Below are 23969 nucleotides of genomic sequence, written 5' to 3' on the forward strand. Positions count from 1 at the left end.
ATACAGGGATGCCTGGGTGGCTCAGTCAATTAAGCATCCGACTCTTAATTTCAGCTCAGGTCATGATCTCATAGTTTGTGAGTTCAAGCCCTGCATTGGGCTCTGCACTGACAGAGCAGAGCCTGCTTGGGATTCTCTCTCTCTCTCTCTCTCTCTCTCTCTCTCTCTCTCTCCACCCCTTCCCCACTTGTGCTCTCTCTCTCTCTCTCAAAATAAATAAATAAACATATATATATATATATATATATATATGTAATAGCAAAACATGCTCATAATAGAAAATTTTACATACAAAGAAAAACATAAGCCAAAGAAAATAAGGAAGAATATCCACAATCTTACTCTGTCTGAGACAACTACCAATCACACCTTGCTGTGGGTCCCTTCAGATATGATTAACTGTAAAATTTCGATCACACCATATATACAGTTTGGTATACATTGGTATATATTTGGTATATATGGTGGCCATAATTCAGTTAAGTAATTTTTGTTGCTTTGTTACAACTCTTTGCTCTTACAAGTACTCAAGAACATAAGTAATGGGCTAAATATTAGTTAGGGAGAAAAAAAGAAAACCCTGAAAAATTATAAAAACTGGGCACTAATGCTTAAATATGCACAAAGGGTATTCAATGGTTCATCAAAACAACCCTCATCTGAAAAGCCAATGACTGACTTTTCTACATCTATTTTGTTTCATAATTTTAAAAAAGTATTTTCTAAAAGTAAAGAAAAAAAGAAGATAATCTAGCAAAATGTTGACACTAGTTATCTGTTTTGTTTCCTTTGCATCTGGCTCTTGACTGCCAGATTCTCTACAAGGAGGATATTTTACTCTAAAGCAGCAGGAGTAGAATCCAGGATGATGGCAAGGCTGTCTTCAGCCTCTCAGCTGGGCTCCTGGGCGGCTAAGTGGGTTTGAGACAGAGCCCCTCAGTACAGGCCCTCTGGGTGGGTGAGGCCTCCAGTGGTGTGTAGGGACTTGCTGGCAAATTTTAGGCGCTGTCCATAAGAGGGAAGGATGATATAGAAGGTAGCACTACTGCTCTTTCCAGAAACCCAGAGAAACCAGAGTGCCTGCTCTCTTATTCGGTGGCCCCTTCCCATTTACTAGAGCCAGCTCATTTGATCCTCCCACAGTCTGGGAAGCAGGTAGGCTCCTCTCCCCTGCACTCGATCTGCTCTTCCTGAGGTCCCCGGTGACCTCTAATTGCCCCCCTCCCCTAATCATTTACACTCTCCTCCTTGACACCTTTGCCAGTATTTTACATTGCTGACCTCTCCCTTGCTCTTTTTCTGCCAGGACTGCACTGTGTCTTAGACAACTCTAACTGGCTCTTCTTGGGCTGCATCGCTGCTTTCCTTTCTCCTTTCCCACACCTTCCAGACTCTTCTCTGGGCTTCCTTCTTTTCTCTTTCTAGGAATTCGCCCTTAGTGGCCTTATCGACTACCAGTATAAGCCCCCCACCATGCACTGATGTGTTCGAAATCTTTAGCCCCTGTATTTCGACTTTTTTTTTAGATGTTTTTTATTTTATTTTTGAGAGGTGAGGAGGGGCAGAGAGAGAGAAGGAGACAGAAGATCCAAAGCGGGCTCTGTGCTGACACCAGATAGCCCAATGCGGGGCTCAAACTCACAAACAGTGAGATCATGACCTGAGCCAAAGTTGGATGTTTAATCGACTGAGCCACCCAGGTGCCCAGATACCCTGTATTTCCAACTTCAGTCTTGTCATGACTGAAAGGAACCTCTGGCTGGCTTAAGCAGAGAGGGGATTTATTAGAAGGATGGATCCACTCACCATCTTGAAGGAAAGGCTGAAGATCCAGGCTTAGAAATGATGGAGGCTGGAGCAGTTCTGGGAGCCAAGCAGTTGGTGCAGGTGAATAACTCCTTCAGGGCATGAAGACTGAAGAATGTAGGATAAGAATGTTACCTACCATGTAGCGTTTGTTGAATCTTAAGTGATCGGTATAGATAAGCAAGTTGAGGCCCCATAACATAATTAAATTCCCTTTCCTTTCATTCTTCCTGCCATTATGCTCAAGATGAGAATTCTGGGAAGACACCATCTAATATGATCTTGGCTGGGGCAGACAGATCCCCTTCACTGACAATCCCACCAAAATCCTCAGTGGAAATGATTCTTTCCCCTAAAACTATACTAGGGTTCTTTTTATTATTATTTTTTTAAGGTTTATTCATTTTTGAGAGACAGAGTGTGAGCAGAGCAGGGGCAGAGAGAGAGACACACACAGAATCTGAAGCAGGCTCCAGACTCTGAGCTGTCAGCACAGAGACCGATGTGGGGCTCGAACCCATGAACCGTGAGATCATGACCTGAGCTGAAGTCAGACGCTTAACCTATGGAGCCACCCAGGCGCCCCTATACTGGGGTTCTGCACATGAAAAGGGGGAGTGGACTCAGGGGATGCAAAATGACAAATGTTTAACATATTCCTGCCCAGAAACGTCCTTAACTCCTGCCTCTTTCCTGCTCCACTTCTCCTAAATACTATTCTAATAAATTCCCTGCCTGCATAAGTGATCTCCTTGCTGCCACTCTTCACCCCACAATCTTCCCACCGCACCACTAGTCATCTTCTAAAATACAAATCTGATTAGCCCAGCTCTGTTCCCTCCTAAAAACCTGTTATGGCTTCCCCATTGACCTTAGATAAAGGTGTGGGGTTTTTTTTTTGTCTCAATTCAACTTTTATTACCCTCATTATACACAGGTGTGTAGACAAAAGCTTTTTATCAGCTAACTACATGAAAAGATATATATTGTACGTAATTCATGTGATCCAATAAGGGCAAAAGCAGAGGACTAGAGTTTTCCCCTTAAGAAGAAAAAATTCAGATCTATGAAAAGGACAATGCTAGTTTTAAAAATTTGTGTTTACTTACAAGCATTCAGAATGTCAACAAAACAGCTGCAACTTTTTTTCCCCCAACTGCAGAATGAACAGAAAAACATTTCACAGAAGCTGCATCAAAAACAACTAAAGATGAAAAAACTACCATCCCCATGGATATCTAATTTGGGGTGTGCACCAACAAGAGCCTGCTTTAAATTCCCATGCCAATTTACAGCCTCCATACTGCACCTACCAAGGTTAGTAGCTACTGAAAATACCATGGGGATAAGGCTAGCTAAAGATGCGTTCAGTAGTGTGTAAACTCTATTTAAAAAAAACAAAAAACAAAAAACAAAAAAAAAAAACAGCTGTAAGTTTTTTTCTTTAAAAGTAGTGAGTTCTGGGGGTTAAATGCTTTATGGACATGGGAAAAAACTGCCCTAGAACCAACTTTTTCATCATCACTATCTTCCTTACCTAACTTCTTTTTCTTGTTTTTGGCCAGGATCACTCCCGTTTTTGCTGCATCAGCTTTCCTGTAGCTCAGTATGCAGCAATATCCTTTTTTCCTATCTTTTCCTTCAGCTTAGCAGCCTTCTTCTCATGAGGCTGCCTGTTATCTGCAGCAGTGCTATTCCACATCCCTCCCAGGTCCTTTGCAACATCACCAATGGACAAGCCCAGATGTTCTCCTTTGATTTTTGGATGATACTCAGAACAAAACAAGATGAAGGCCAAAGGCCAAAGGCCAATCTTGGATACACTGGGATCCTTGAACTTCCCTGTTATTTCCCCTGTAGGGGGATGGATACAGGTTTTCATGTCTCATACTGAGCCTTGTTGGTCTTTACCTTGTCTTCAAATTTTCCTTTCTCTTTAGAAGACAAGTCTTCCACCTTTCTGAGCACTATTTAGAAAACTTTGAAAAGTTGACTGAAACATCTTTGCACTTTGTCTTGTGCTCCTCCTGGCAAGTTTGCAGAAAGAATGCATATGATGATGTTCTGCCTCTCAGAATCCCTCTTAGGATCTCCTTTGCTCCTGTTTCCCTATTTTTCCTCAGTGAGGCTCAGGTCACTCAGTGCCTGACTCTCAAGTGCCCTGGCTATTTCTGTGGAGCTCAGTGTACTACACTGGCTGTCTAGGTAAAGTTATTAACATGACTTGCAAGGCCCTTCTAAACTTGTACCTTCCCACGAAACTTCATTTTCTGTCGCTGCAGCTCTGCTGTTCCTCAAACATGTTCTCTGTGCCTTTGTACAGGTTATTCCCTTTTCCTGAAATACCCTTTCACATTCTCTCTCTCTCAGGATCCCATACGTATTCATCTTTCAAAGATGGGCTCAGATGTTATCTGCTCATGGAACCTTCCTTAACAAGGCAGGATGAGTTGGTAACTCCCTCTTTTGTACTCTCATCATACCCAGTATGGGTTTAGATTACAGCCCTGAGCACGTTTTATTACTGCATTTGTTTACAAGTCTGTCTCCCCTACTAGATTGGGAGCTCCCTTCAAGAAGAGCCTTGGTTTTCCTCTGCTTCATTCTTCTAGTGCTTAGCACTGTGCCTAGAATGTAGGGTTCGGTGAATCTTAAGTGAACTATACAGAAAACTGAAGCCCAAAGAGGTTAAGTCACACACCTAGAAGAAGTAACCAACCTGATGGAGAGATTTGGAGAGAGAGATGTTATACATCAGAGGGTGCTTTTTATAGTCTAGGCAGTTGCTAAGGACTGTTTGCCCCCCACCTCCCACCCATATACAGGGTGGTAGTCGCCTATTTATTCCCTTGGGAAATTTCCCTTTGGGAAAATTGGGCTCAAACTCAAATAGTCAGGAGAGATTTAAGTTAAAGAAGAGCAAGGCCTTCTTGTTCCTAGACAAAAAAAGTGAGCTGACTCGGAATGCATGGACTTGACCTCTGGGGGCTTTTAAAAACAAGAGAGACTTTATCAGGAGGACTAATTTCCAAGTCCTGTTAGAAGTAGACAAATGTCCGAGTCTGAAGAGTCGGCCTCTTGAGGAGGCCCATATGGAGCAGAGGAACCAGCCAGAGAACTCCAGTGTCTCCAACCTTGTTCCCATTGAGCTCAAGGATGTTTGGGGGAGGGGAGACAGATGAGGGAGCCCTTGCTAATTAAGCCTCTACCCATGAGCGAATGTGAGGCTAATAAGGCAGCCCCATTCCAGGGCACCTCCACACCAAGCCAGCCGGTCTGCCTGTTTATTGCCCGTATGGAGATCATTAATGCCTCCTGACACTGGGGTCATTCCTGGGGTCAATCCCTGAGCCCGTTCTGCAAAACAAGGGGAAATGAACTTCCCAGCACATGTGGCTCAGGCTTGGCGGGGAGGGGGACTCCTGTCACCCCACACCTCAGCTCTGGGAGAGATCAGCACCCCAGGCTGTCAGACCCCCAACACAATCTTTCTCTGCCCAAACTGGACTCTGGGAAGGCACTCCTGGAGAAGGGTGAAGGGAGCCTTCGTCTGGGCCAGGACAACCCCCACTGAGGCTGTCCCAACCCACAGACAGACACTAATCCCCTGGCGACGGGCTGGGGTGGTGTCTGGGAGCTGCAGCTGCAGCTCGACAGGGGCCAGGCCCCGGCTGCAGGTGGCGGGAAGGCACAGGTCGGCGGCCAAGTGGGCACTAGCCGCGGCCTCTCCCCACCCTCACCCGCTTTCCCCCCCGCCCATCCGGTGGTGATTGGGCCCCTTACCCCTCCGGATCCAAGATGGAGTATGGGGCGGGGTTCCAGGCCAAGCAAAGCTGTGATTGGTGAAGCCCAGGCCTTTTGAGCTGAAGGACGGCCTCAGTAGCCACTCAGGAAGCTCCTGGAGGTGGTAGTGGGCACCTAGCCGCTTTACTTCACACTTAAGCAACCAAGGCGGCCTCGCAAGTCCAAATCTCGCATCTTGGGAAGGGCCAGGGTTGGAACAAGGAACCCCGCCCGGGACGGGCCTCTGGGCAAATCCTTAATGGCCTGGGGCCTCTTCCTCGGGAATGACCAGAACTGGGAATGAGCTCCTACAGGCCCAGGAAGATGTCGAGAAAACCCCCAAATACCTTGAAGGAAATCAATAGGATTATGAAGTTAATGCCACAGCAGGCTGAGTGACAGTTACCAAATAATGACCTCAGGAGGACAAGGCTGAGGTTAAATGAGACCCAATAAATAAAGGGACGTGTTCAAAGGAGGAACTTCAGAAAATACAGGGACATGGAGGTCTAGCGTGGGGACTCCTCCCTGCCCTCCCCTTCTAGGGTCTGTTGAATTCTAGGCGAGCCACAGCCTTGCCTCCCAGAAATGCACACGGGGTCTGTGCCCTGTTCAGCGCCAGTGCTGGCATAGCTCTTAAGCTCAGGGCTCTTTGAATAGCTCCATCCGCCCAGCTTCCGTGGCTGAATGAGGGAATGGAAACTTACTGTGGAGGTCGGACCAGTTAACAGAGCCCCAGTATGCCTCTGATTCCTTAGAGACAGAGAAAGGACCAACTGCAGCAATAGGGGTTGAAGCTAGATGTTAGGAGGCACTTCCCAAACATTAGCTAGGTGGAGGGAGTTTATGAATCTTGGAAGCAAGGAAGAAGGCCTGTTATAGAGGATTTTATTTCAGATGAAAGCACACTTATCTTTATCCCCATTTGTGCCTGGGTTAGTGAACACTGCCTTTTTTTGGCCAATATGGTGTTACCAGCTAGAAAGGGCCATCAGTATGGTCTTTGCATAAGAAAAGTTTGTGGTACAGTCTGTGTATCCAGTGCTCTCCATTCCACTACCAAGTGTCCTGGTGAATGAGCAGCCTTTTGCATGAGTCCTGCTGACTCTTCCAGTGGCCAGGTTGGTGGGGTCAGTGGGAGGCAGAGCATGGCGTTTCTGGGACCATGAAGGATGTATTGTCTTTCTTTGGGGAGTCTAAAGAGAAACTAAGTCTTTAGTTTTTTAAAGAGAAACTAAGAGAAACTAGGTAGGTATTTTATTTTTTAGAAAATAAACAATAATGATAGCTAAGCTCTTGGGCTCTTGAGACTTGGGTGTCCAATGACCTCTTTTCTTACTGTGAGACCTTGGGAGAGTCCTGTTTACAAAAATGAGAATAGTGTTATGTGTCAGGCAGTATTTTACACTCTTACAACAACCCAGTGGGGGAGGTATTATTATCCTTGCTTAACAAGTGAAATGAACTTAGGTTAAATGACCATAGAGCAGCATATTTAAAATCATGGTCACTGAAGATCCAGACTAATTGGATTCAAATCCTGACTTTATTTCCTGGTTGTATGACCTTGGGTATATTACCCAATTTCTTCTTCTGTTGAAATGAGGACTATGATAGTACTCACCTGATGAGGTGGTAAGGTTGAAATGAGATTAAGCACATAAAGCTCTTAGATTCCTGTCAGACACATTGTAGGTGCTCAATAAACATTAGCTATTTTTGTGAGCCCTTCAAGCACGATTATCTATATGATAAATAGATACTTTCTACTGTCCTTTCAGGTGGCTGTTATTATTAAATTCATTTTACAGGTGAGGAAACAGGCTTAAAGCCGATCATATTGTAGGTCCCTCTGTTAACAGCCTGCTGATGACCTGCATTTAGGTTTTTTAACTCAAATTCCAAGGACGCTGTGGTAGCTCATGTACTCTTTCATTCTTGAATCCTAATTTGTTTCAGCCCCTCATTCAAAGGGCTCAGTCGGCTAAGTATCTGACTCATGATTTTGGCTCAGGTCATGATCTCATGGTTTGTGGGACTGAGCCCCAAATCAGGCTCCAAGCTGACAGCACTGAACCTGCTTGGGATTCTCTCTGTCCGCCTCTCTCTGCTCCTCCCCACCTCACTCTCTGTCTCTAAGTCAATAAATTAATTAAAAACAAACAGACAAACAAACAAAAAAACTCAGTGTGGCTGGGTGGCTCCATCAGTTAAGTGTCTGACTTCAGCTCTGGTCATGATCTCATTCACGGTTTGTGAGTTTGAGCCCCGCATAGGGCCTTCTGCTATTAGCATGGAGCCTGCTTCAGCTCCTCTGTCCTCCTCTCTCTGCCCCTTCTCACCTTTTGTGTGCTTGCTTGTGCTCTCTCTTCTCTCTCTCTCTCTCTCTCTCTCTCTCTCTCTCTCTCTCTCAAAAATAAATAAACATTTGGAAAAGAAAAGAAAAAAAACCATTTGAGGACCCAAATTAAAAAAAACCTTGAGGACCCAGTTTTGGATAGTGTGTGCTTGGGAAGAATAGAGGGCAGAAAGAGGAGGAAAGAAAAGGGAGGTTGGATAATGCAATAGATTCTCTGACTTAGGAATATTTTTTACCCAATATGACCCTAGCAGATATAACTTCCTCAGACAGGTAGTAAAATAAGTGTGTATTTCAGAGAAATCTTACTGGAGGAAATGGAAAGAAGTAGCAGTGCAGGAGCATGTAGTGTAATGGGGGAGAAAGTCTGATCTGCAGAGAATCCACCTATGGATAAGGACTCTGGAACAGAAGGCCTAGATTGCTAGCCCTGACTATACAAAACGCAAATTTGATCATTCATTCCTTATCTCTGTAGTGCCTCAACTGAGAGTTATAAGAGGGACTCACCTGTGCTATTGGTAAATCACTACCTCTGTCCTCAGTCCTGAGGGGGCTCAGACCAGCAGGGATCAGAGCAGCACAGTCCTCAGTTTCTTCTCACTGGAAGCTTCCTAATTCTCTTTGTGGGAGAAGGCCCGGGAGGCCAGGGTGAGAGATCAGGTGAGCAGAACTGCACCTGTGGTAGGAGGGAAAGCCCCTGAAGCAGCTGCCACCTACTACCCATTCCCCTTGCTCCATCCTCCAATTTCCAGAAGGAGCTCAAGCTCCTGCTTCCACTACCCCAGTTGCCTTAGCTTGATAAACCCAATGGGATGTGGGCTGGAAAATCTAGAACCAAGATTTGGGGCTACTCGGTAACAATAAAGTCATAGGGGACAAGTGAATCCCCTGCTTCCTCACCCATCTTTTCCCTTTTGGGGACTTACTAAGGACCCCCAGGCCTTAGATCATAGCACACACTAAATAACATGGCTGGGAAGGGGATGTGGAGGAATTTTGTGTCCTGGAGTTGAATGGGAAGGTATATGCAAATGCACAAGGACACACGTTCAGATATGTATCTGTCATTATGGAGTGCCTAAGGACTCACTCAACACTGAGCTGGGACCTTTACACATGTCTCTGGAGTGAATTTGGCTGTAAGTAACAGAGACCCAGACTAACAACGATGCAAAGAAATAGGGTTTATTTTTCTCACGTTATAAGAAGCAGTTTGACACTGGTCTACTGGCTCAGTGATGCCATCAGGAACCCAGGCTCTTTCTTTTTGTTCTGATATCCTTAGCGTATTGGCCTTCATCCTTGCATCAGGGTCTCTAGAGAGTGAGAATGCCAAGGATCTCATCTACAGGAGAAAAGATTATGTTTTCCCCTTCATCCAGAAAGCAAAAAATTCCTTCCCAACCTTCGTCTTGCCAGTCTTCTGCCCAGGCCTCATTGGCCAACATTGGATCATGTGCCCACTGCTAGCTACAAGAGAGACTAGGAAAGCAGGGAACAGGATTTCCATGATTGACATACAGCAGTGATTTTCAGCTTTGATCCTATCCTCAAAGATTCTGACTCAGTGGGTCTGGGGTGGGTCTTGACATTGGTATTTACTAAATACTCCAAAAGCTTTTCTTTTCTTTTCTTTTCTTTTCTTTTCTTTTTTTAAAAATTTTTTAATTGTAATTTGCTTTCCACCACACTGTGGAGCCAGCTGAAGTAGTCATCCTCAACAAGGCTCCCCTCCCCTCTGGATAAGCCACGTTACTGCACTGACTGGGATTCTCAGGTTTATCCTGCAGCCCCTGCTCCCCTTGGGATTGATTAATTAGTAAGTTTGCAGGTTATTCATTAGTGAATTTGCAGTTAGTAATTGGTTAGCCAATCAGTTGACTAACTAATAGAACTAATAAACTTACCAATTAGTTGGCCTTTCCTTTTTATGTGTCTGACACATAGTGAGCACTTACTTACATGGTAAGCATCGTATGGACTTTGGATGAATGAATCCATAAAATGGAGATAAAATGGAATTAATACAGCATCTGATGAGATAGTAGTTGTGAAACCACTTCGTAAATAGCAAGACACTATACAGACATAAGAATAAAAGTTGACAAAAGAAACTACTTTAAAATTTAGGGCCAGGAGAAAGTTTGTTCCCCACCCTTCACCAAAAACATACTGTTTCCACATTTCTGAAATGGAGAACTACCTTTTGCCCTGCTGCTGATAAGCCAGATTTTGTTCTCAATTATAGCAACTTTGTCAACGCTTAGTGATAGCATGTATTCTTTCTCCTTGATCCTAGTTCACCTTTATCCTTGTATTTTTATTAGCTTATTTTGGTTATAAACCACCTCAAGCCTTTTTGGAAAAGAAGTGGGATAAAAGAAATTTTAGAAATACTTGGGAACTAACATATTAGCTAGCTATCCTACCACATGTCAGGAATTTATATGCATTAACTTAGCCAAAGTTCACAATAAGCTAGTGGGTCCATGTGATTATCTCCATTTTATTTAAGTGTTAAGAGACATGCCCAAGGTCACACAGTTGCTAAATGATGAGCCAGGTTTCAAAACCACGGTGAGCCTGACACCAAACCTGAGGGTTTCCCCTCAGCCAACCCAAGCCAGTGTGATAGATGCTTGGTTATGGTCAACTATTTGCTTAGCTAGTTGAGGAGAATTTTTATACTTTGAATTCCTCAAATCCATTTTGGAAGAATAAAAACAAAAACACTGGTCTTTTTCTTTCCTCCCATAGGCCATTTATCAGCCCATTTCCTATTATTTTATGTACTACTAAGAAGGAAAAAAAATACCAATTAAACTACAACACTACAAGGAATTAAATAACTTTGATTCTAAGATGTCAAAATTTCAAAGATGTCAAAACGTTAAAAAGAAATGTATGTGTTAATCAGTGAAAGAAAGAATTCCATTCTACTAATGGGGAATGTGTATACAAAACCTCCCTTTCTCTCTTACTTGCTGGCTGGTTTGCCCCTTCCTTTTCATTGCCAAAACCTTGCCTGTCCCTTGCATATCTCATTTTTCCATGTCATCATGAACTAGTTGGTACTGATTTGGAGTATCTCCAGAAAGACTTGCACTTACAGAAAGTCTCCATTCTAGTTTCTTTAAAGAGCAACACTAGATGGTCTCATTATGAACTTCCTCCAATGATTGTCAACAAATTCTTTCCAGAGTCTGGTCTAAATGTAGTCTTCCCATGGTATCTGGTGATTCACTGCCCTCCCTGTTCACCATTCCATACAGTAGTTGGTTGGTTAGTCTGTACACTATTTATTTGCAAGGGATTTCCCTACAGGTTGTTGGAGAGGGCATGGGAGGGGGCTTGGGAGCAGAAGCTGAGACATGTCATCCAGTCCTCCCTAACACAGGAAACATGACTCCCCAGGCATCTCTGAAACACCAGGGACTTTCCTTTCTCCACTCCAGAAGAAGGCAGGATTGGAGGAAGATTAAGCTTCTCCATCCCTTAGACCTTACTTCCCCTTCCTGGTTCAGGATTCCATCAGACAAATTGTGCAGGGAAGATGGGGTAGTGGAATCTGGTATTGCTAAGGGTGATAGGGATTCTTGAGCAGTGAGCCCATTGTGGAGATGGGTTCCCAGGCTCCTGACAGCAGCAGCTGGCTTTTCTGAGTTGGTATTTTGCCTCCTCCTTTGAGTGCAGGGTAGTGGGAGAGGCATTGATGTTGGCTTTCCATTTCCTAGCATTAGAAAAGGGACAGATCCATCCAAGGAAGGAATTTCCCTGTCCTATTTCCTTCCATCTGATTTTGAGGTAAAAATCTGGATAGGAACAGAAGCTGATTGGAACTATTGGGGGCACCAGTGGAGGAAACGATGCAGCCCATACTGAGGAGCAAGGAGCTAATTTGGGAATTCTATTGACAGGGGACTCCGGGCCCTTTGGGATAGGTGGGCAGACCTAGCCTTGCCTCAGTATTCTGGGCATGTAACAGGCTGTGAGGCTTGGGCATGGACTGGGGTCCACATGGCTCTGTCTGCCTGTGGAGTTCAAGGGTCCTGTGGAGAGGTACAGACAGACATGAAGAAATAGAGGTAAGTGGAGACAGAGGGAGTGGAGAGTCAGAGGTTGGTCAGGGAGGTCTAGGCAGTGAGGGGGCCTCACTTTCTGACTTTCTGAGGCACAGAGGCCGGGTAGCTCCCAGTGCAGTGGTCTCAGCTTCCTAGACTGGGGCAGGGATTGGGCTTCCTCGTCAGCTTTCTGGGATCTTGAGGCTGCTGGCGGAGTCTTGGCCCTCACCGCTGCAGTTTCGCCCAGAGACTCTGCCAAGCCCTGGCACCTTGAAGCCTGGGCCTCGGCTCGGATTCAGAAGCCGGCCCGGCACTTCCCCGCTACCGCCGCTCAGGCCTGGCGGCCCGGCCTCCTCCCCGCCTGAGCGAAGGGCCTGCCCTCACCCGTGACCTCCGCGGGCCGACTCCGAGGCGCGCCAGGCCGGGTCCGGCGGCCGCTGTCCGCCAGGCCGGGACAAGCAGGGGCCGGTGAGCAGAGGGGCCGCGCCCTGGCCGTCGCGCCCGCGCCCAGAGCCCGGGAGCAGGAGCGCGCGGGCCGGAGCGCGTAGGTGTGAGAATGTGTGAGGGGCATGGTCTGTGGACGAGTGCGGGGCTGTGGGGCGCTGTGCGCCTGCCTCCCGGGACGTGGGCTTACCGAGCCGCTGCGTGCACCGTTGGGAGCGGGTCTCGGACCGCGGGGTGTGCGGGCGCGGAGCCCGCGGCCTGGGGCTCGGCGGAGGGCGGCTGTCTGCAAGTGGGCCCCCGGCCCGACCAGGCCGGGCCGGGCCGCGCCCCAGTGTGCGGGCCGCGCTGCGGCTCCGGGCGTTCGGTCCTGGTTGTCGAGTCTCCGTGCGAGCCGTGCGGCACCGCCAGGCCGCTCTGCCTCTTCCCGCCCCTCTAATCTAAACCATGCGGGGATCCCTGTCCCAGCCAGGCCTGCCGGGCCGAGGGCCGCAGGGAGGGCACCGAGCCACGCGGTGGGGGAGCGCGCGGCCAGCTCGGGGCTCGGGGTCCTGGGGCCGCGGAGCCAAGGGACCCTAGAGCCCCCCTCCCCGGGGGGCGGCGGGCGCAGACTGATTGACAGCGGCGACGTCAGCGCAGGGGGGTGGCGGCCCCGGAGGGAGGGAGGAAGGAGGAGGGAGCTGAGGCCCCAAAGTGCAGCCTCGGAGATCAAGGGCCCGCTCCAGAGTCAGGATGTGTCGGGCCCCGAGGGCGCGGCGGGCAACGGGACACTGACCCAGCGGCCCCGAGTCGGTGCCCAGGCCGTCCTGTGCCACTCGGACCCGAGCCTGCAGTGAACCTCGGGCCGCAGGCGCCTCCGCATGCTGCAGCGCAGTTAGGGTGAGTGTGGGTTCCGGCGGGGATGGGGGTGAGCAGGGCGTGCGGGATAGGGGCCACCCCGAGCCCAGCGTTAGGCTGCAGGGTTGAGGAGAGTGAACTGGGAAAGAGGCGAGTAATGGGACGGGGGTAAGAACCTCAGGGAAAGGCAAGGCTGCAGGATGGTGCCGCGATGTGCTTCAGATCAGGCTGCCGCCTCGGCCCTACTTCCAGCGGTTTGGGGCGCGAGCCCTCATCTCCACCGAGTAACAGGATGAATTGGGTCTAGGGACCCAAGGGCAAAGAAACAACAGCGCCAGAGCCAAAAGAACATGGTTAAGCTGCGACTAGAGGAACGCTGGTCTTGAAACTGGTGTTTGCAGAATATAAGAAAGGCCAAGGAAGAGGGCCCGGGTGCTTGGGGCGATATCGATGAAGAAATGTGTGATCGGAACCCTGGACTTCAGAGCCTTTGATGCAACGGGCTCGTCAAAATTAAAGCAAGGAGCATTGTATATAAATAATTATCAATGATCAGGAAGTATCAGAATGTGAGCAATTACCAAAGAAACAGGGCTAAGTGGAAAACTAATACAGCACTCACACTTCAAAACAACAGTAAAATAATAGTCACTTTCAGAACCAAGCGAAAATTGTAATCACAAACTTAAAAGGATCATAGACAAAGTAACTCCAAATATAGGAACAATGTGATAAGAACCATTGTATTAAAATCAATAGTAAAAATAAAATAAAATAAAATCAATAGTGATATTATAGGAAATAGTAACAAATGATAAAACTGTAGGAAAAGGGTAAACAATTAAAAACACTATTAAGGGAAATACTAATATTAGTAGTATTGATGGAGTATTATATATAATTTATTATTGATACTATTATGAATTATTATAATAAATATTAACCAAAATCTTTAGAGCAATGCTAATATAAACAAAGACAGCAACAAGAATTGCTGAAATAATATGACAATTTATGACCAACATATTAATAGTCCCAGCAACATTATAAATAATGGTAGAGTAATAAGAAGTATGGTACCAATGTGATGAAAAATAATCAGAGTATTAAGAACTACAGCAATATCACAAATTATGACAAAGTAACAAGGAGTAATGATGTGATGAAAAATAACCAGCGAATTAAGATTGTAATGTTACAAATAATGACAAAGTAACAAGATATTGTAACGATGTGATGAAGAATACCTGGAGTATTGTGAACAACTCTAACAAAACAAATAATGATAAAATAACAACACGTATTATAAGGATGTGAAGAAAACTAACGTCTATATTGAGAACAATGATATTACAAGTTATGGTAAATAATAAGTTATTGAAACTGTGACAAAGTACAGAGACTGAGGAGCCAGCAACAGAAGCATTTTAGGGGTACGGAATAAAAATTAAAATAACAATAGATTAACATGACCTGCTGGAATACTATATTTAGTAATTACCTAGATATTAGTAACTGTGTCACTAATGTACCAGGAAGCCCTAGAATGATGGAGCAGGGACCAGAGAGCAACAACATATTTAATAATGATGAATTAACATTAAATATACACTGTTAAAAATAAAAGGTTCTAATAATTTATGTGATATTTTTAATGCTATCGAGCTGACCCGAATACTGCTCTCATAATAGAGATAACTAAAATATTTAAAATAATACAAAATGTTAATTTCCCCAGTGCAAGAAAAATATCACCAGTAACTTAGAGTAAAGAGAAAAATGCTGTTCTCCTTAGAAAGCGAGTTGGTTGAAAGCGACGGACGGAGCGAAAGCGCGCCGAGCCGGCCGGCGCGTCCGCGAAGGGGTCCGCGAGAGGGGCGAGCGCGATGGACTGCGGCCCTCGGGCTCGGGCTGATGTGGAACGCGGCTGTACAGTGCGCCGGGGCTCGGGGTCCGAGGGGAACCAAGGGGACGGCCAGTCTGGGCCAGTCCAGAGGGAAGGAAAGGAAATTAGGGGGGAGCCCCATCGAGGGCGAGGGCCAGCTGTCGCGATGTCGAGATGTGTCTCCGCGGCTGAGAGAAAAGGAAGAGGTGAAGCCCGCGGAGTGGAAGGAGAGCACCACGCTGCCCTCGTCCCAGGTGGGAGCGGTGGGACCCGCGTCCGTGGATGCCGGCCGCGGACGTGCTTGGTGCCCGGGACTGAGAGTGCCGGGCATGAGCCAGAAGGCGGCCCTGCACGGCTCCGGGTGCGACAAGTGCTCCGTAGAGGACCCGGTGGCCAAAACAGCATCGCGCCAGGCGGCGCGTCTTCCTGCCCCCGTGGTCTGCCGCGCTTGTGACCAGCCGATGGCCCGCGCCCATCCCTCTGACCCCAGATACAGTCCGGACCAGCGTCTTGGGCCAGGGCGTGCAACTACCCTGGTCGCGCAATGTCCCCTTGCCTGGGGGCTCTGGGTTTCCTAGGCTCCGCTGGAACCAGCACGTGGCCCAAGGCCGGTACTGGGGCTGGCCATGCCGGGCAAGACTTGTTTCCTGCTGCCTGTGGACCAAGGACTGGGAGGGCTGTCAGCTTTATCTTTATGGGCTTTTCCCAGCCCTACTGGCCCAGGCCCCTTTTTTATCTCCCTCTGTTGCACTTGGCTTGTTTACTTTGTGAGGCCCTGGGAGCTGATGTCTAGGACCTGGGATGGGGAAACCAGTAGGCAGGATGGCCAGAGGCCTGGGCCTTGGGATGCTCAGGGAGATCCAGGAGAGAACAGAAAGAAGACAGGAGGAAGGGGGAACACTCTTCCACAAGAGAGGCAGCCAGGCACATGGAAAGCCGCACCAGACCCAAAAGAAGGGAGAAGAGCAGGGAGGTGGAAAGAAGCAGATATAATGCAGGGTTACATCCATGATGGAGGCAGGAAAAGCAGGTTCTGCAGCCTTGGACAGCCTGGTGGATAGTTCTAGACTCTTGGGGAAGGATAGCTGTGCTGGGGAGGGGGGCGGGGTGGGGTGGGCAGGACTAGGTTGTGTCTGTGAACTGGACCCACCCAACTGGCCTGGTCCTTAGCTGGGAAGGGTCTGGATCCTTTGCCCCAAAGCAGAACCCTTTGGACTGAGGGAGCCAGCGAATGTGAATATATGGGCAAGGCTGGGGGGCCCCTGGCTGAATTCAGGGCCTAAATCAGAGCTGCCCTGGGACAGTGTGGCTGCTTGAGTGACTAGAAGACTCTGTGTGGGTGCTTGTGTCTGGGTGTGAAGTGTGTACCTGTGTGAATGACACACAGGGTGTCTGTGGGAGTGGGAATGTGCAGGAGTGAAAGCCTTTGGCTCAGGGAGGCTCTACCTGACTGCTGTCTAAGGGAGTGGGTGAGGGCAGATGGGTGAGCAGGAGCCTGAGGAACTGCCCAACCCTAGGCCCTTTCTGCAGGTGTGGAGCCCCAGGAGCCTAGGCCCTGCCTGCCTCCTGGTTTCCTGTCCTGGCTGCCCTGGGCCAAGAGTGAGCCTGGACCCCAATTATTAGGAAACTTCGAAGAGAGACCCAGGCCTCAGGCTCCCCTGGCGCCCAGCAGGAGGGAGGGACTGGGGGTGCAGCTGGGGCAATGCCGAGAGGGCGGTCCTTCCCCCAGACCTGCTCATCACACAGCCCCACACCCAGAGGCAGGCAGACCTTGAACCGCACACAGACCCTCCCAAGTCCAGACCCCAGACGGTGGAGGCAACGGTCCTGCCCTCCGCATTTTCTCCCTCCCCCAGCTCAGAAGGGGGCGGTGTCCACGTGCGCCAGGGCGACCTTCCCGCCCGGCCCCGAAGTCCCCTGGCTGGGCTGGAGCGAGCTGCTGGGCCTCTGGCGAGTGTGGACCTGGGCATGTGACTCGGTGTGTGCTGTGCCCGCAGGAGATGCTGCAGGATAAGGGCCTGTCGGAGAGCGAGGAGGCCTTCCGGGCCCCGGGCTCGGCGCTCGGCGAGGCCAGCGCTTCCAACGCCGCCAACAACCCCGAGCCCGCGCTGGCCGCGCCGGGCCTCAGCGGAGCCGCGCTCGGCAGCCCCCCGGGCCCAGGCGCCGACGCCGCCGCCGCCGCTGCCGCCGCCGAGCAGGTAGGGCCGCGCTGGCCGTCGGGCAGAGGTCGGGCGTCGGTCTGTCTGCAGGGCAGCCTGCGTCTGCCAGTCCGCCCCACTGAGGACAAGACTCGCTTCCCGGGGGACCTGGCTGCGTCCTGGACTGCGCGTTCTGCTCCGCTGGGCAGGGCTCCCGCTCTTTGCCTTTCGTCCCTCTTCTGCTTCGCTCCCTTGGGGCTACTAGGGGACAGGCTGGGGAGGGGACCCTTGTGGCAGCGGGGCGAGCCCGGGCCAAGTGTCCGGCTCCGACGACGCTGAGAGGGCGTGGGCGAAAGAAAGCCTGGCATCGGGAGGGAAGAACAGATCCCGGTCGTGTGCGAGCGGGAGCCGCCGCGGGGACGTCGCTGAGAGGGTCACACTGACAATCTGATGATCAAAATGAAAGGAATCCGTCTGTGCGCACCCTCGGCCTGCGTGGGTCTGCGTAGAGTCTGAGGGTGCGCGAGTCTGGCCGCAGGGGCGTTTGTCCCTCCTGTGTCTGTGTGTCCGCAAGCCTGTGGCTGTGTCCCGCCACGTGGAGTGTTTATGTTTGTGTAGTGTGTCATCTACCCTGGCACGGTCAGCATGTGTCCTTTGCGGACCATCTATAGGTGCAGCTCCGAAGGAGAGGGTTTCAGCTACTGATTAAATTTTGAAAAATTCACCAGTGGTACAGGATAATTTTATGAAACGAAATCTTGAGGCACGGGCTTCGGGGGCTGGCAGGACTCTGCACAGTTCCTTGGGCCTGTGTTCTCCATTCTGTGGGCTTCGCATGGAGCCGTGGCTCAGGCCGACCCCTTCCGTCTCATCCCTAGACCATCGAGAACATCAAGGTGGGCCTGCATGAGAAGGAGCTCTGGAAGAAGTTCCACGAAGCGGGCACCGAAATGATCATCACCAAGGCGGGCAGGTCAGCGCTGGGACATTTATTTAGGGGATGGGGATGACTGGTGGGAGCGATGGGAATCCCCCAGGAGCTCCCTTGACAGTCCTCTCGGGCTCCTGCCAAAGGAGCGCCAGGAGTTCCTTTCGCCACTCCGGTCTTAGCCGGCTTTTGACTGGGCCGCAGAACTTCACCGGAGGATCCATCTCCTCCAGGGAGCCTCCAGACTTGGAAGGATGGGAGGGGTAGCGCTATGCAAATAAAATGCAATAAGGATCGCGACTCCGGAGGTCCCAGTCCCTGCACTATTGGCCCCCAGGGGGGCTGCTTTGTCCTCTTCCTTTTGGGGACCTGCCTGGTTTCTCAGGATTGCATTGATTGGGGACCCGGAGATGACCCTCAACAGATGGAGGAAGGGGACTGGACCATGTTTTCCTACTTCCATAACTTTTCCTGGCAGTGGCAACCAGGAAACCTCTCATCCCTCGGGGTGCTGCTCGTCTATTGCCAGCCCCCCCACCTCAGCCAAGGGGAAGGCACCGTTGGGCCCTGCGTGTGTGTTGTTTGGGGAGCAACTCTCGGGTGGTTGTCAGAGATGATGATTTATAAAGTGGAAACATCTTTAAAATGTGCTGGTGTCTGTGGGAGAGAGTCTCAAGGAGAAGGGGAAAGGAGGGAGATGCAGACCGGGCAAGATGAGAGATTCGTTGGGGCCAGCGGGGCCAGGAGTCTCAGGTGGGGCGCGAATGGCAAGGCCAGTGGTTATCAGTGTAGGGGGATTGCTACAGACAGAGAAGCTGGAAAGTTCAGGTGTAGGAACTGCCCTCTCCCCACTTACTCACATCTGATTCTAGTCCCTGGGGGACAGGGTAGGTGTAAAAATGTCTGTGGGCCCATAATTGGGTTTTCGAAGAAATAAGATGGCGAAGCCTCAAGAGCCAAGGATGGGTAGTCAGACCACAGTGGCTTCCAGTTCCACTCAGCTGCTTCCATCTGTGCAACCCTCAGGCAAGGTGCTTCAGGGTATCTGCCCTCTCCGCATCCCCCTCTGCAAAATAATACATACAGTTGTATGTAAAGCACTTAGCCTAGCTCCTGGCACATATGAGCATGCCATACATATGAGCCAAAATTAATTGTAATTAGAGAAATGTCTGACACCCACTCAGCAGTTTTCTTCTTCTTAGAGAACTCTGCTGAACTGCTTAGAGAACGGTGAGCTGTTGAAAAGAAGCAAAAAGCTGGTAGTTTTTGCAGTGTGTAGTGAAGGGGTGCTGTGGTCCTTCTTGTCTGCTCACTGGCAGACCTTGCGAGGTTTCCTTTGTTTTGCTGGGGGTAAGTTCTGGGCACTTGGTCAGGCTCCCTGGTAGGTGGTAAGGCCACCTGGAGCCTCTATCAGGGGAAGGAGCATGGGGATGTCAGGGCCTGAATTTGCTGCATTTGGGGGCTGGGGAAGGAGGATGCATTAGGGAAACCTGGTAGAGGGTGCCACTTGGAATAGTCCTGAAGACAGTGGCCCTCAAGCCTTGCCTCTTCCTAGCTGAGTGCCCTTGGGCAGGTTTCTACAATTCCCGTGGCTCAATGGTGCTGGGGTAAACAGAGCTGGTGACTGTAGACTTACCTGCCATTCTTCTTTTCTTAGTTACTGTGAGACTCAAATGGGGGTCACGTGAGCTGCGTATGGTAAATTGCTGACTGGATTATAGGTATGAAGAGAGGGAATTTATTTATTGGAACTGCTGGGGTGGAGGGATGGAAAGAAGAAAGAGAAAGATCCAGAATTTCCCTTTTTAGGCAGCAGAAATATTCTTGTCTTTCAAAAATAAATAGTCTGCATGTTCTTCGGGTTTGCCTGGCCTCTGCCGTTTTAAACAAAAGACATTTGTGATTCTCCTCAGTGGGGTTTCCTGCATCAGTATGGGTCCTCCTCCCTCCCTCCCTCCCTCCCCCAACACACACACACACACACACACACACACACACACACACACCTCCAGAGGTGACCAGCTTCAGGCGGATGTCTGTGCCTGATCCTAGTGGAGACTTAGAGATGCGCCTCAGGGAATGATGACAATAATTTTTAAATGGCTGTGATGAGGTTGACCACTTATGGTTTCATCACGGTCTTGGCCTTTCATTTCTCTGGCAGAAAGTTATTCTTGCACCAGGCCTAGTCCTTAAGAAAGTCACTAGCCTCGTCGCCCCTCCCCATGGTTCTCACAGACCCTCTTTCCTCCTGCGTTGCTGCTCACTAACTTTGGAGACCACATTCTCAGTTCTGATCCCAGTGGCCCCCTCCCCCTTCACCGCCTCCCTTCCACAGGAGGCAGCTTGCTTTGCTTGGGTTTGCTTTGTGGTTCTTCAACATCCTGTGGAGTCCCAGTTCTCTTCTTTGTGTCTCTACCGGCACCCTTCCTGGAACACCTGCATTTCTCAGCAGACGGCCTGAACCCTTGTCCTGAACCTGGAATCGCAGATTCCTAGACTGCTGGCAAACTGAGGGAACATAAGCCTGACCCCAGAGAAGGGAAGGCACTTGGCTCTTATAGATAGAAGCAAAATTAAGCAGCTGCCAGGTCCACACAAGCCAAGCAGATGATACTCTACCCCCAGAAAAAAAACCCAACTTTGAGAAATTCCCCTTAGATACAGGGCCCTCCAATATGGGGTTGTTGCTCTGCCCTAGAGACCCCCCTGGTTGGTTAGAGGCATGATACTTGCTATCTGGCTGAGGGAGAGGCAGGTCCCAAACAAGGGGAACAATGTTTCTCAAGCTAGTTTGAGTCTTTGAGTCACAAGCCTCTTGCCTATAAGCTCTTGAAGGTCTGAAGGTCTGAAGGCCAAAGTAGAGGATAGTCCCCTTCATTGGATAGTGACTTCGGATTCTCAAACCATTTGATCTGGGGATTAAAATGCCAATCACATTGGGAGACATCAATTTCTGAATGCTCAGTAACCCCTGATGTCAGGTGTAAAACGAGGCCAGAATCCTCCCAGCCAGTTTCTGTCCCTTTCAGGGGCCTCTGCACCCAGAAGGCTGTTTACTGCAGAGACCAGACCCCTCCTCTGTCTACCTCCTTCACATCCCTGCCAAGCTTGAAAGATGTGAGAAACTGCATTTTCTCCCAAACATAGATAAAAGTGAGCTCCACAAAAATTTAAATATAAACCTCCCAAAAATGAAAATTTCCTAACCGTTTGACTGCTCTACTCCTAGGTCATGGTTTTGCCACCAGATAAATCTCCACTATCAGCCTTCATAGCCTGTTGAGTTCAATGTTGCTTGTGTTAGTGACAGTGAATTTGCGTTTGAAAAATGAGCTACCGATGAGAACTCCTGTTGAACCTGTATTGTTTGTTATTCTGAGGCAAGGATTTGGCCCGGCTTAATCCGGGGCTTCAAAGCCAATTGCCCTTGCTCTGTATACAGAGCGTCAGAGCCCAGTGGCGTGGGTGATAAGACAAGTAAGGGTTGAAGACACTGGGAAAGTGGGTTGGGGAGAGAGTCCTTTGATCTCTTTCTAAAGTATTTTCTGAAAGCAAAAGTCTATCAGAAGGAAGTGTCTTTTAAAAAATCTGAGAAGCAACTGATCTTCCAAAACAGCATCCATTCCATATACCCTCACTCTTGCCACCCCCCCTCCCCCGACCTCAGGGAAAATATTTCTTAAAAATGCTTTGAGTGAATTAGAAAATTGTGTGCGTGTTAGAGAGAGAGAGAAAATTGGGACTAAATTACAAAGCTTTGCCATTGCTCTCAGAAATCATTTGGCTCTAGAAGGTTTAGTCTCCCTACAGGCAGCACCAGCAACGCAGCCCCCACCCCTCCAGCAAACTCAGCCTTGGTGGACGGGCCTTAGCCTCTTCCCAACATACCCAGAAATCCCTCTCAAGAGTCCCAGACACTAGGGATAGAAAGAATGGTGGGGTTTTCTGGGGACCCCTGTCCTTTGCCTGCAGCCGGTTTCTTTCCGACTCTGGGATCCACGGCTGGTGTATGTATATACATGTGTGTATAGACACACACATATGATATATACATGTATAATTTTCAGTGTCAATTTTATTGAAGTGGAACTTGCCTGCATAAGTGAGCAAATCTTAATTGTACATCTCTATACACTTCCACAAAATGAATACACTAGTACAAATCACCACCTAGATAAAGAAACACAGCAGAATCCTCTTGTGTGCCCTCCCATTCCCCACCATTCCTCTCCCCCCTCGAAGCCCCTCTCCAGACTTCTCACCCCTTCTATTTGGTTTTGTGTCTAGTTTAAGGGAAGGCACATCTAGCTGCTCCTGGGGTTTCCAGGCCCTCACAGAAAGTCAGGCTGCAACCGGGTTGGGGACTTGGGGGTCCGGCCAAGTGGAGAGAATCTGGCTGGTTTCCTACGTCCTGCTGACTCCCTGCACCCCCATTCGGGATTGGTGGGAGACTAGTAGGTCGGGCCAGGAATTTGGCGATCGCTTTGGCCGGAGAGCCGGGAGCCCCCGCCGCTCTCTGAGACCAGCTGAACTTGCGAGTCTCCACTCAGCAACCAGCGAGCACTTGAGGGGTTGTTGCCAAAATCACAAGGTCCCGAATCCTTGCCCCGTGCCCCGCAGGCCTCCCACACGAAGAAACGTCCAAGGAAGCTTATCTTAGCAGTTCATTCTAAAACCATTTCCGAGTATGAAGTAGATAAAGGCTCCAGCCCGCATCCTTTCAGAGCCTGTTTCGTGATCAGAGGAGAAACCCCCGGCTTTCATCTCCTCCCGGGCCGGCGGGGCGGGCGGCTTGTTTATTCCCCGGCGGAGCCGTTTCCGCGTGTGCCAGGAGCGCCCCTCTGTCTGGGGGTCCAGGAGCCCCGAGGGGGCGTCAGGCGCGCGGACCGGAGGCTCGCGGGGCGCAGGGAGAGGGTGGGGCGAAGGCTCGACCGCGCGGGGCTTGGGGGCCGCGAGGTGTCCGGGGCGGGCGAGCCAGGGATTCCGGCCAGGCCAGCGCTGGCGGCGGGGCAGAGTGGGACACTGGCGGCTCAGAGTCCTTCCCTCCTTTCCTGCCCGCTCCCCCAGGTGTTCATTTCCCCCACTGATGTTGGTTTTCAGGTACATTTTACGTCCTAAGCCAAAGAAACAACTTGATCTCACCCCATCCTTTTCATCTGTTTCAGTAGAGAGGGTCTTTATAGTGTAGAGTCAGCAGAGAGGATGGCACAGCTCCCAGACCTAGCCTGGCCTCTGTGGCAGGAGTCATGCCCACCTGGTGAATGGTCCCATGCTGCGCCTGGGGCTTCAACTTTAGGGCAAGGGCAGATGCCTTCAGCTGTGGCAGGAGGCTTCTGGGGTGGGTGGAACATACACTTCCCCTTGGCACTCAGCCTTTTCCCCACAGGGTGTGCCCTTCATCCCACTGGAGCCCCCTAGGTGGGGCAGTGAGAGTGCCTAGCGTCCCCAGGGCCCGTGTTCTCAGAAGCAGTCACCAAACTGGACCCTGACAGAGAAGCCGATACAGGTTCTCATGAAAGCAGTGGAGTTCACTGAGCCTGAGTAGTTCAGCCTGGAGCAGCGTCCCCTTTCAGACCAGATATCCCATCCCCCGCCCCTGCTTCTAAGGGCAGCTGCCCTAGGAAGGGGGGGATTGGTAGGCAGGGGGGACAGAAGCTAGGAGATACCTTCCTTCCCTGCCCCAACTCTTGGCAAAACCTCCCTGAGGGTGTTTTCGGTCAGG

At 49.8% G+C, this 23969-nt stretch overlaps 1 protein-coding gene across 4 annotated transcripts in view; it reads left to right on the forward strand.

Annotated features, from left to right (window-relative positions):
- Positions 1-13182: 13182 nt before the first annotated feature.
- Positions 13183-23969, forward strand: part of TBX4 (T-box transcription factor 4) — a 41540-nt gene continuing 30753 nt past the window's right edge. For 2 of the 4 annotated variants that reach the window (XM_023243833.2, XM_023243832.2), the window contains exons 1-3: positions 13183-13332; positions 17173-17373; positions 18192-18286. In XM_023243833.2, coding sequence (XP_023099601.2) covers positions 17176-17373; positions 18192-18286 — 293 coding nt within the window. In that variant the 5' untranslated portion in view covers positions 13183-13332; positions 17173-17175. The remainder of the gene's footprint in view (positions 13333-17172; positions 17374-18191; positions 18287-23969) is intronic. The other 2 variants (XM_023243831.2, XR_006589499.1) reach the window with 1 other exon arrangement.

The sequence above is a fragment of the Felis catus genome, chromosome E1 (genome assembly GCF_018350175.1).
Source record: "Felis catus isolate Fca126 chromosome E1, F.catus_Fca126_mat1.0, whole genome shotgun sequence".
In the NCBI taxonomy this organism is placed as follows: Eukaryota; Metazoa; Chordata; class Mammalia; order Carnivora; family Felidae; genus Felis; species Felis catus.